Source organism: Struthio camelus, chromosome 12, assembly GCF_040807025.1.
Source record: "Struthio camelus isolate bStrCam1 chromosome 12, bStrCam1.hap1, whole genome shotgun sequence".
In the NCBI taxonomy this organism is placed as follows: Eukaryota; Metazoa; Chordata; class Aves; order Struthioniformes; family Struthionidae; genus Struthio; species Struthio camelus.
The window spans coordinates 3,443,610-3,457,163 of record NC_090953.1 but is presented as its reverse complement, the minus strand read 5'-3'; the positions used below and the strand labels follow the sequence as shown (position 1 = coordinate 3,457,163).

Sequence of the window (13,554 nt, the reverse complement as noted above, 5' to 3'; positions counted from 1 at the left end):
CTGGAGGAGTGCTTTGTCAGAAAAAGACTGTCATTTCTTGGTCACTGTGTTTTCTAGCCATCCAGTAACCCAAAAGTCCTATGGATCCAATCTCTCTGCCTCTGCAGTCAGATTTTGCAGTTATATTCTACAACTGATCATCCCCTCTTCCCTCCTTACTTAGAAACCCTTCACCCTGCTCTGCTACAGAAGCTGCTATGTAGATCAAACACTTCAGTAAAGTGTAAGATGCTGATCCCACTTTAAATCTTTGCAATGGTAAGTCAGAACTGCTGACCCTGTGGCTGCATCAGCCAAGCTTCATGCTAGAAAAAGCAAGAGGGATTCATTTTCGTCGATTCTGAATAATTAGCTCTGCCCAGCTCTATATTAGCATCACTCTATTGTCAGTGCTGCCAAAAGAGACATCCTGCATTCGTGAGCAGTCACGCCACTCGCTTGCAGGCTAGCCGAATTCAAGGGCAAAATACTACCCTCAGGCAGAGCTCCCCATTGCCTCAGCAAGAGGCCGGCATGCATATTTGAAGGCAAAATCTGGTCTTGAGTGTGTCATTGAGACGAGGCACTCCAAGCTTTCCCGGCCCCACAGCTCCTCTCACACTACCCGCTAGCTGCGCGGGGAGCAGCGTGGATGCGGCCTGCCTGCCCCAAAGGTGAGCACGTGGCAGAGCAGCTCGCAGCACCTCGAGCTTCTGCGCTAGCATGCAGCAGCTCCTGTCAAGATGTCCTTTGCAGCCCATGTTCTCTAGCATTTGAAAGAACTCTTGCAACTCAATTCATCTGGCATGTATACGACTGACAAATACACTTTAGAGGCAATAAATTAGCAATTTCAAGGCTTTACTTCCCCTCATGGACTAATTGCCAGAGATTATAGTATATTATGAGAGTGCAATGATACTAATGCCTAAATATGCTTCAGTGATTATAGAGCTATCCTCAGTAACCAAGCTGTTTAAATGTCAATGCAAGAAGGCTCTTTATTATGAGATTAAATATTATTTTGAAGCAATGTAATAGGAACTTCCCAGGCTTCATGGATGCAATAATATATTGTACAAGCTTTGGAGCAATATTTATTATGTAAGTTACATTTTTCTTTTAATATGTACAGTAAAGAGTGACAAAATATTTTTGTGCTGCAAACTTGAGTAGCTTTCCGGATAAGAAAGAGGATCTTGGTATCTTTTTATTTCGTTTTTCTTACGAACATGCTACTGACTTCCTTCTTTCCTCTACTTTATATTAACACTTGTGTATTACTCTACTGTACAGAGAAGATAAATTCTTGTTTTCTATTAGTGTAAATAAGTGGGGGATCAAACTTCAAGTTCTTTTCTTCTTTTTTTCACATCTTGAAGTACTACCGTCTTGCACATCTACTTTTGACAGTCCTACCCCTCACGTCTAAATAAATGTGTTTATACCTGTCATTGAGAAAACCCCTAGAAATTAGATGGAGGCTCCAATTTTCAGGTTCAGCTGTCGACACGAAGCAGAGAACAGAGGTGACTTTAAGCCATAACGTCCCTTCCACGGTTAGGGGGATGATGGCTGGCGACCATAAACTTGGGTGTGGATTTAAAGGGGAGGGGGCCTAAGAAGGCTTTAACGTCCCACTCATCTCACCTGGGACTCCCACACTACGTAATCTTGACACTCAGTTGTGCAGCTTTCCCCTGTATAACTGCAAAATGCTGCCACTGTTTTCTTCAAGAAAATCTTAAGCACTGCAGTGGGCCCTGATGAGGGATGTGGCTACTCTGCGACCTAGATCCAGCATGCGATGCCCCTTCTGCTGCTCTAAAAGCTGGCATATGAAGGGAAGCATGATGTCCACTGTGCTTCAAAAAGCAAAGCAAAGGAGCTACAACATTGTCAGAGATCTGATACCATATTCCCGAATATTTAAAGATATTTATTCATCTCAGTTTGAAGTTTTGACTTAAAATAATAAAGAGTAAAACTCATCTAGGAGGCTGCACATTTTAGTTGGCTGCTAAATGTCGGCAGAAGCTCTAAAAATGTTAGGAATGTCTCTGAATCTGAATCTTGATTTCTAGTAAACTTAGTAATAATTATAACTAATAATTACTATAACAGTATGGAAAACAAGTAGATAGGCCTGGGGGACAGCTCATGTGAAATTAAGTACATGAACAATGGAAAGACTGCTAATGAAGTTGTGATGGAATTCTTTCCTGAAAATACTTTGGTTTCTTAGGAAATACCAGTTCTTAAACATAGCATGGGGCTCTCTTCCATGGTATGGCCTGAAGCAATGTGAAAGAGGTGCTTCACATTTGGATCTACAGATTAAATTCTGGCCCTACCCTGATCAAGGAACTCCATAGTGAGGATACCGCCATATCCAGGTGCAGCAGGACTGGACACTTGGATCCATGTCCTAACACCTGCCGCTAGAACTGGGCAATCCCTAAGCCGGAGTTTTGTTCTAGCCACCCAAGATCTACCGCCCTTCTATTGTTTCACCTGGGCTGATTTCTTCAGTCATTTTATATCCCATCTATAAGTCATAATACTTGTTTACCTCAGAACGTGTGAAGCTCCTTCTGATCCTCAGGTGAAAGACACCTGCCATACATGCTCAGAAAAGACATAAATTGCCCTATTATTTGGAACATTTTCAAAAATCTTCATCTATTAAAAGCACACCGTGAGTGACAAGGAACATGCTGAAAGGCCAAGAGAATTCTTTTTCTGCTCTTCCAGGCAGACAATAATCTGACATCTTTTGTGTTATGACTTGTCTTAGAATATAAGCTGGGAAACCGTGTCTTTATCCTTCCAAGAGCAATAAACTTACAATATCGAAGTTAAGCAAATAATCAGAAGTAATAAGCTGACACGGTTCAAAGGAGAATTATGTGGAATCACATGGGGAAAAGCACCTAGACTTGGCCATGCTTACACAAGTATTATTCGAAATGAGATTAAAGTCCTCTTTAATTTTTTTGCAGGCACTTTACGAAATGCTCCATTCTTCCCAGCTCTTACTTACCATGTATCCTGGTGCACAGGTACACTTCCCTGTAATGCTGTCACAGTCTGCACCATTCTGGCAAAGGCAGCTCAGCTGGCAACCTTCGCCGTAGTATCCAGGGGGACATGTTTCATTGCAATAGAGTCCAGCCCAGCCAGCTTTGCAGCTACATTCTCCAGACAATGGATGGCAACTAATGAAAAAGGCAGACATTAATGAGATGTGGGCATGAAAGAAAAATCCTCCCTGTACACAGCAGAAATTTCTCAGTAGAACATTTCAAATGAACACCAGCAAGAGTCACATTAAGAAAAGAGCTGAAAACTTAAGGACTGTGAACACGAGCAGCCATATAAGTCAGGAACTGTATACGGAATATGGTACTAAGTACCAATCTGGCAAGCAACATACAAGCAGCTAGGAACTGTCACAGCACTGGTAATTTTAGCAGTTTATGCTTTTTTCATACTCAGATCAACATGACTTGGGTTACTGATGTTAACTACAGGATTGAGCCACATATGTGCTATACTATTTTGGTGTGATACAGTCAGTTACAGGAGAGATTCAACCATGCCACAACTAGAGAAGATGAAGGGAGTAAGGTTTGTTTATTTAACTTCAATCAGGAAAGAAAGGAGCTGTGAATATAAACCAGAGTCCCACAGCACAAACACGAGTGACATCTCGGCAGAACTTTTAAGGAGGGGTAGGTAGAAAGGAAAGTGCTCTGGAAAGCAAAAATCCCCCTTGGAAAAAGAGTTTTGCAGGGAATATTCAGCCATAGTGGACAGAACTGTTTGCTGTGGGATTTGTTCAGGGCAGGAGTCAACAGGAGCCCTGGGACTAAATCTCAGCTGTGCAGAGAAACGAGTTAAGTTCCTTTAAGCTGAATAATGAGCATTGCTACCCAGCATTAACACTCTGACTTTCATTTCTCTTCAGACAGTTCTACACTGTTGTGGCAGCACACAGAGAGAAAAGCATATTAGAATTAAGCCCAAAAGACCAGACAACGCCTGCGCCTTGTGAAGATGCTTCTGGTAGGCGGAAGACTTACCCCTTTATTCCTCCTATCAAACAGTTTGTCTTTATTCCCCATTTGCTCTTATATGAACAGAAAGGGCATCTCCTGGTTTCCTGAGCGCACTAAGTTCTCCAAGGAGGAGGGCCACCCTCGGGCTGCGCTTGGGGACTAGGAGAGAGGAAGGCCAGAGATGTGAACATCCTGGTGTGAAGAGATGGAGGTTTCTGTGGGATGGGAAGGGAGTGCACAGTGGGGAGATGAGGTAGTCAATGAAAGTTTGGGAGAAAGACCAGGGGATGGAGAGTGAATGTGATCTTTGGAAAAGGACCCCATGGTGTCTGAGGCCAGCTGTGAGTGTAAAGCTCCACCTGAGTGCTGAGTACACCCTCTGGGCCTCTGCACCACAAAATTGTGCCTTAATAGCACCATCTCGTGCTCTCTCGTGAGAGAGATGAGAAATAATATTGCTCCAAATCAGAATTTTCTCTATTATTCTCAGAAGAGAGCTCTGCAGGGTGTTACGTCTCTGTGGACCTGACTCCTGGTTCTTTGCATCATAGAATCTATTTATTATTCCTTTATGATTATTTATTGCTATAGCTTAATATTGTGGACTTGACTGAATGAGTTTTTTTACACCTGTAAAATTAATATCCTACGTATTAATTTTCAAGGTAACCTCGTAAAATGTAATTTCCAAGTACGTTTCAGGCAATTACTGGTAGGAGAGGTTAGTCACAAACTGTTGTGACTAAGTATTATCAATTTTTGTGACTGTCATATGTTTCATCATAAATAGTGTTTTACTGACTAATTAAAACAATTCATCAGCTTAACAAACCACCATCCATGAAATTCTTCTGACAAAGCAGTCTCTGAAATTATGGTTGTTCACACAGCACCTCTTAACATTTAGATGAAAATAATAAAAGCTCATTTTTCTCCCTCTGCATTTATTAATCATTACCTAATAGGAGCAGAAAGCTAAGCATTAAAGAAATATTTTAGAGTGGATTCTTTGTTTCTCTGTTTTCACTTCTGCTGCACATATCATAAGGTTCCATGAGAACTGCGTCTGTTGGCTAAATTAAATCTTTCAAACGTTATATATGATCACGGCAGTTTGAATCAGTCTATGACAATTCAATTGAAAACACTATACTCAGTACGAATTTCTACTTTAACATTGGCTCCTTTATCAGAACGGACAGCTGTTTTGCATGGGACATAGGCTATTTATTAAAGGCTAAAAATCATCCTAACATGCACTAAAAAAAACAGCAAGAATCGAAATGGCTAGGCAGAGGTGTCTGTGGGAGAGGGGATATGGACTCCTCACCAAGGCCCACTAAAAGGTGGAGGCAGCATCCTGTCTAAGCCTTTTCCCACTCTTTGATCAGGCTGCAGGCTACGAAAAGCCCAGTGCAGAGGTCTGGGTCACTGCATCCATATCATCTCCCTGTTGAAGCAAGAATGATTTTATTATTGGACACAGAATATCAGAATTTTGGTTTTTCCTAGGCCAAGTACTTATAGTCCTTCAGCACTTTAAAATGCATATCTTTTGCTCTCTAGCAGAGGGCCGGCATTGCAGCATTAGGAAAATCCTCCATACGAAATTCCAGGGTTTTGGTATCCATGACGATGGTTCTGGGGAGGCAACAACAGTTGGTGAATAGACTATACAGCAGGGGAGGGGGACCTTTTCCTTGATGGTAGCAGAATAAATCTTTGCAAAGCTTTTGGCAGGCCACATACTATATACTGTTATGGTAGAGCAACATGCAAAAAAACCCCAAATCTAAACGGCTGGTCTGCACGAAATGAAGTTGCAGGCTCTGTCCAGCCCAGGGACACAGGAGTCTTGTCTCCGATAAAAAGAACACAGCATCCTGAATCGCAGACAGTTGTTTGACAGTCAAGGTGCTCTGATGCACAATGTTAACTCGAAGATGCCTGAGATTTAGGGGCTTAACCAAAACTCAGAAAACAGCTGTTCTCTTCCTGACTCTGCCAGTGAATCTTGGCCATGTAACTTACTCTTTCTGCATCTCATCTTTTCCATCTGTAAAATGATACCTTCCTTCCTTTGGAAACCCTTTAAGATCTGCAGCTGATAGCACTAAATAGTACTAAGTTTTTATTAGTAGTTATTTTTTATATTCTGGTATTTGAGAACTATTGCAGTAGTTAGAGTTACATACTAAGCAAATTGCAGCTCATGACGTGGAAGTAGCGTGTACATGCATGTACATGCGAGTGAAGAATATGCTTCTTTCTTACTATATTGGCATTCTGTAAAATTCATTCCATGTTTCAGCTATGTACATACACTTATAGCTAGGAAGTTTATCTATATGCATGCATCCATCTATGCATCCAACCATCTACCTACTGAATTAAATTTGCTAGCTGCAGAGATTTTGAAAAGTTTAAGACACTGAATGGTAAAGGTGCTAAAGCAAAGAACTGGAAATACAATTAGCAAGGTGAATTACTTGTGTAACTCCTCCCCTCCTGTTCTGAATGTACTTCTCAAGGTCATGAATCCATACAACATTTTGCCAGCATGGGATGCAGCATATGTAAGGCATTCTTCCATGCCACCAATAAAATGAAATGAAGACACACAAACAATTCCTCTGGACAAGGATCACTTCATGGATTGGTACGAGAATGTGAAGCTTGTGAACGGATCACAGAAGGCAAATTCACTAACATCTGCTTTCCAAGCGCTTGCTGTGAGCAGGAAGGGAACTTTACACTCTTGAAAGAGTCTGGCAGTGTTATACATTGGTATTTTACATTGAATCTTAACAACTTTTATTTCTTCAAATCTCTTGCATAACAGGAAGGAATAGTGTAGAAAACCTAGAACGAATACAACAGGCCAAGTGTCTCTCTGGCACTAGGCCCAAATAGCCAGGAGGGATGAAGAGAAGGTAGAAACTGGAAGCTGTCCACACGAGAAGGAAACTCTTCTGTGGCTCTTGCTAAAGTTTAGAAGCTTAAGTGTACTTTCTGGCTACAGTAACAAAAGATTTTTTTCAATTTACTAGCTGAACTGAAAAACAGAAAGTCATTTTTTGCCTTTGCACTTTTTTGGACACAGTAAACATTAATTTTTGAGGAAATCTTTTTCCTTTCACTCTAGGTAATTTAACTTTCTTAAGGCAAATTGGGAAAGAAAAGTTTTAAACAACATAGTCTGTTCCAAAGTCTGAACTTGTTCTCCATAAATCTTTTGGCCTAAACTACCTCTTCGTAGTGAATTTTCTCACTGTTTACCCACTAGCACCAATCATCTTAATTAACAGTCTCCCTAATCCTTATTTAACAGTATTTTTTGTCGTTAGTTATCCACACTACATTCAGTTTCCCCTTACTAAAACGTCCTCTTGCTTTTAAAGCAGTAGCCACAATTAGACTGCAGAGCCACTGCTTCAGTCCATCACGCCTTCAAAGCCAGCCTCACTCAAGGGCAACCTCTTTTTAGGCCAAGGTAAGTCTTCATGAGGAGTCCAGGGGGTTTAGCCCTTCCAGACTTTTCAGTGTTGAGGTAATAAATAGAGCTCCCCTCCTGGAGATCTATCTATTTCATGAGACTTTGTCACAGTATCCCAGCTGCGATCACGAAAAAGCCAAGGCTTACAAGATCACCATGTCTTCTTTGCCCTTCTCACATTCCAGATCCAGGAAAGACATTTACTAAATGCTTATGGCTCCTCAGCGCCACTCAAGTAAGCTGGACAGGTGAGACTTTTCCAGCTATTCATTTCCCTCTCTGCTTTTCAGAAGATGCAAGTCAGGATTATGCCTTTCTCACTCTTGAAGACAGCCTCAGTGTGGGTTTCTTGCATGAGGGAGTTTCTTATCTGTGTATCCTTCTCTGTTGAAGTACAGTCCAAGTCACAACTGTACCTAAAAGTACCTAATTCTGGTCTATTCAAAAGTCCTGTTCAAAGTGCCTTTCAATGTGCTTTGATGCAGAAATTATTGGATGATGTTCTTCAGCTGCTGTTATGCAGAAGGTCAGACTAGAAGATCATATTGGTCTCTTTAGACATCAGCATAGATAGGTCTACAAAAATAGGAAAACTGATGGTGTATTTCTTAGTGTCTCTTCCCAACCTGTTCCTCAAAACCCCCAGAACCTTCAGTTCCAGTCAGATGCTCAATAACCAGATCAAGTGAGTCAAAAGCATTGACAGAAATAAGCACGCTTTCCTCACCCTCTTTTATTTATTTATAAAATTACCCTGCACACTTGGATATCGCAACAGGTAACCGACAGCTTAAATAGCTTCTGGGGAAAATACATGTCGGTCAGTAAATGAATGAATTTGGAAGACCACAGTTCCAGTAATGATAAAATTCAGGGGAGAAGGTGGGTGGAAAGAGAAGTGTGCTATGTGGGGCAATTAAAAAAAAAAAAAGGAAAGAGATTCATTCAGAATACGGAGTGTCTTTGGAGAAAGTCATTTTCCATCAACTCTGACATTCCTCGGCTCAGAAACTGACAGGATTCTGAAGAGTTCACTGAAAACTGGAAATCTGAAATACCATGGGTGAATGAAAGAACACTTACAGATCTACAGCTTGCTGATATCTCTTTGTTCCATAACAGCAGTGATAAGATGCAGGAAAAAGGGAGATTTTATCAATGGAGAGACTAGACTCATTTATTAAGGCAACTGAGATACCATCTTAGCAGAGGGTACTGGAAGTGAAGCTGATGGAGCAGTGTTGGGGGAAGGCATAAAAAGTATCTGCCAGACAACTACTAGGCATAGATCAGCTGCACAATATGAAAGAATAACCACATGCATAAAAAAGAACTGTGAGAAGATTCAATCCTGCACCTTTCTGAGCCCTCTCAAATGCGAGACCTAACCTTCTTTCACAGCCTGATGGTGCTAGTCCAGTCCTTCAAGGAGGATCTTCTCACAAACCACTCTGTCCTCCTCCAGAGCATCTCCCAGGTAGTCCTTCGATTACCCCAGCACGGACACTTGCACCCTTAAATCCACAAATTTTCCCTCAGTTAAAAGAACAGTAATGACTCAAGCAATCAGCTGGGCAACAGCACGCAAGCTCAGCCTTGCGCATGGCGGGCTGGTCTCCCTGCAGCTCCATCTACACCTTTCTGGGAAAACGGGCACACAAATAGGTTTCTGCAGGCTAGGGGTAGGGGTGCAGACACACTGTGTCAGCAACTTCCTGATAACTGCCTGCGAGCCATATTCTCACCCTCCAGCACCTGTGAGGGGCAGCTTTCACTGAGGAGCAGGCTGCCTTGTACTTACTGCAGGTTTAAGTCTTGCACACTGGCAGGTAGTACAGAGTAGTAGGACATACAGAAATTCCTCCTTCAGCTCACTCTGCAGCAATTCTTGCGTCATCCCTAGCCTCATTACAATACAACATCAACCTTTTGTGTATAGTGCTCTGCTCATGCCTTAGGGATGTTATTTTTCACAGTGATTTCCACGATGCACAAAATATTCAGAGGTGCTGGAAGACTATTGTACAGAGTTACCTTTGAAGCGTTGAACACTTTGGACCCTCTCTGTCAAATCCAGTAGAGCCAGCAGCTATCTTTCTGTAGAGGACTCGTATGATCAGAATTAGAAGACGTTAAAATAATCTACTGTGAGCTCTGATTTGCAGTTAAGCAAAGCCTCACTGCTCACAGTTGAACTTGAATCCACATGAAAGATCACCTGTTTATTTCCAAGACTGAGACAAATGGAGCCTGTCTCAAGCACACAGACATATTTGTCTGAAGTGTTTGTGCATGTGCGCGTGTGCAGGCACGAATTAGGCGGTACTGCGTGCATGCATAATTCAGGAGACTGTGTTTATATTTTAGCAGGCTGCAAGATTGCGAGGTAGGTTTGTCAGCATCAGCAAGGCAGTCAGGTCCCCACCTGTCTGGTTTAAAATTGAAGAATGTCTGTATCAAGGGCATATTTGCTTGGGCATCAATTATCCCCACCTCCTTCTGAAGCCTACACAGTCCTGGATTGGTTGTGAATGCTTGACAGTAAATGATAGGAAAAGGAAGAATAAGAGCAAGAGAGAGAATTGGGGGGAAAAAAATCCTTTCCATTTAACAGTCCAAACCCCAGCTCTGTTATTTTCTGATAGAAAGATGGCTGCTAGCAATGGACTTGGTCTAAATGGAAAAAGCTTGACAAACCTAAGGGCCCCAGTCTGTATCTAGCAGGATGGGGCTGCCCCTTAGGTCCATAGTACCTCTTACTAAATTGCAGCAGGAGCTGAGAGGCTCCTGCAGGCACAAAAAGGAACTACGGGCTGCAGCCTATCAGAGGACCTGGTGCCAGGGTGTGTTCGCTGCCCAGGCTCCCTTTACCATGTGCTGGGGAGTTAGGCACCTCCAGATAGCAATGCCAACAGTCAGTAAACAAGGCCAGGAGCCACAAAAGTAGCAAATAGGATAATAGGGAAGAATCTTAAATTATTTCTTTCTTTGGGGTTCAGAAAACTGATTCAAGCCTGCAAGGTTAAATGTAGATTCCCCTATCTCATTTGAGGTGCTGAAGTCTCTTTGTGGATCTAGCTCTTAGTAACGGGAGAACCTCAAGGATCAGATCTTAAAAAATGCCAAAGGGAATAAAACACTGGAACCTGACCTTTTAAGTGAGACTTATTCCATTTTAGATACACTTTCCTGATATTTATTTTCCTGAATATTTTACATATGCACATACTGAATGAAGAGCAAAAATAGGCACACACGAGAAGAGGAGATATGTCTATTTTGACAGTGTTGACTTTGTTACAGTGCCATAGACTTGGAGATATTGATTTCAGTCTATTTATACATCTGCCTCAAGTGTTTTCAACAAGGTAATTTGCCACAAGACATAAACTGAAGCAAATTAGGTTTCATTTTGAAAGTCCCCTTGCTGTCTATAGATTTGACAAGAAAACCTGTGTCATAAAAAGAGCCAAAATGACGGAGCAGAGAAAATATAGATATATATTTTTGAACTTCAAGGGGTATTATTTCAATAAACTGCTGCCTTACAACAAAATGCTGCTTTATAATGTGAAAGTTAAGTTCTGGTATCATACCATTTTCCCAGCTACTGTTCTTCCTCCTGATGTTATTCTCTGAAGCATAGATGACGAAAATAGAAGTATGACATACGTAGGGGGCTCATATGATAGTTTTTATGCCTAAAAGAGTATGGTGGCAGGATCAGGTCATATGTCAGACTGCTTCAGATTTTTGCGGAACTGTTTAAATAATTAACAGCTGCATGCCTTGTAGCTGGCTGAACTGAGGCTTATAGTTTCAAACTTGAAGTCATTTGAATCAAAGGTTGAAATCCAGGGGAAATTAATGGGTTCTTAATTAAAACTACAGCAAAACAGGGAGTGGGTTTGGTCAAATGCAAGTTTTATTTGACCAGTCCCCACACCAGTACATAATATGATGAACATACCTGAGAGTGTTGGTAATATTGCAAGGACATCTCCTGTTGCATTTGAGGCCATAAAACCCTTCTGGACACATTCTTTCTTGGCAATAAATCCCTTTAAATCCAGGGTCACACATACATGCTCCATTTACATGGTAACACTTTGCACCATTTTGGCAGTCACATCTTTGAGTGCACTGAAAGCCATATGTCCCAAGCGGACACTCCTCTTGACACCTGCAATGAAATACGTGAGACATGATCCAGTCAAATATTATAATCTAGTCTGCTTATTCCTTTTACATGGGCATGTTTTTGCTAATGAATTAAGCATAAAATCATAGCTCATTTAAGTGATATACTGAACTGATGAAATCATTGGGGTGATAGGCTATCCTGGGCATGTAAATTGCTGTTAACTGAAAGTATATTAATTTCTTTCCAATTATTTCTGTCCAAGTGCATTCTTATTTCAAGACTTTGATAATTCAATTCATGAACCATGAAAACTTGATACACATTGAGATAATTCATAAAAAAAAATCTCATCTGCTTGTTTTCTCCTCATTACAGAAGGATTGTACAACTTCTTTAAAGGCATACGGTACTCTCAGGGTGATAATGAGGATCAAAATATGTGATCTATTAAGCAATATTAAATAAAATGTTCTCCAGCAAAGTATAGTTTTACTTTCCCTCGGTGCTGTTGTTGGACCTGCTTTATGCTGGTAGAACTTCTACTCCTTTGTCTTTTGTGTCTGTTCTGAATAATTGCAGCTGTTTGCATCTAAAATTTGCTTTTCATCTCTTACTCCAGGGATGCTCAGTAGTATAAAACCTCAAGACAAATCACTTTCGCTCTCCTTAGTGTAGTATCTTCTCCAAAATTGCCAACATTTGTAATACTTGATACACATAAAAATGGAACCTGCAAACATTAGACGCAGATTGTCTTAAATTGCACCTTCTATGCACTGTTTAAAATAATTCCCTATTGGATACATTATGAAATCTGCTAAAAAGTCTGTTTCATTGTCCTATACAACCAGTTTAAGAGATCATAATATCTCCTAGTTGGAAAAGCTCAAATAAAGTCCTAAAGAAAGCAACTGCTTCTGTACTTGACATAATTCAGTGGTTTCAAAATTCTGCCATGAGTCAGTACTACAGTTTACGTGATCTACCGTGAAATACAGATATGCCTTTTCAGTTAATGAAAAAAAAAGAAAAAAAAGAAAAAAAACAGAAATCCAAAAAAGCCCAATTCCCTTATCGCATGGATACCAGATATTGGAAATTGCCTGTCAGCATTAATTTAATCCTGTGCATTGATTAAAGTATAAACTCCATGGATAGAGGCGATTGTTAAACGTCTTTCTGCAGGTCATTCACAGCTGGCAGGTGAGAGTTAATATAATGATCAGTAATAAAAGATTAATGTGCGATGCAAACCAGGCAAAACTGCAGTGAACACAGTCAGTATATAAGAAGAGCGTTACTTTCGCAGCTTCAGACAATCACATTTTACTAAAAATATATGAACAAAGCAAAAGGCCTAGCTAGTGATTTAATTGCACCAAACATCAATGCATTACAGGAGTCAAGTTCAGGAGTTCACATGAGACCCGAAGAGAGGGGAGCACGTGACAAGTGGAAGGGAATGAGCCCAGCGGATCGTCCGGTGGCCGGCGGCTGCTGGCCCTGCCGGTTGCAGGGGAGTTCAGCTGCAAAGGAAATCTCCAGCAAAGAAAGGGTGACATTAGGACTGAAACACTTAAAGCAAATGAAATGCAATGAAGAACCTATTAAGGTGCCTGATGCCTCCATTGCCATATGCAGCTCTACTAGTTAGCAGGAGAGCACTGTACTCAACGGGATGAATACTTAGTCAATAGTGTACTGTATCATTCTATATTTATAGAAGATGAAGCATTACCTACCAGGGAGAAAAGCATCTGGAAATGAAATATTGACGACCTAATCCATTTACATAATTAGCCCTTTTCTACTAACAATTTAACCAACTTATTTATTTGGAGATCAAGCAGCTACTGCTAATGAATTTTATACAA

The 13,554-nt window shown here is 41.0% G+C and overlaps 1 protein-coding gene across 15 annotated transcripts in view; it reads right to left on the bottom strand.

Moving 5' to 3' along the window:
• Nucleotides 1-13,554, bottom strand: part of MEGF11 (multiple EGF like domains 11) — a 279,056-nt gene that overhangs the window by 76,206 nt on the left and 189,296 nt on the right. For all 15 annotated transcript variants that reach the window (XM_068958591.1, XM_068958594.1, XM_068958589.1 and 12 more), the window contains 2 exons: nucleotides 11,507-11,719; nucleotides 3,023-3,197 (listed from right to left, as the gene is read on the bottom strand). In XM_068958591.1, the coding sequence (XP_068814692.1) occupies nucleotides 3,023-3,197; nucleotides 11,507-11,719 (388 nt within the window). The remainder of the gene's footprint in view (nucleotides 1-3,022; nucleotides 3,198-11,506; nucleotides 11,720-13,554) is intronic.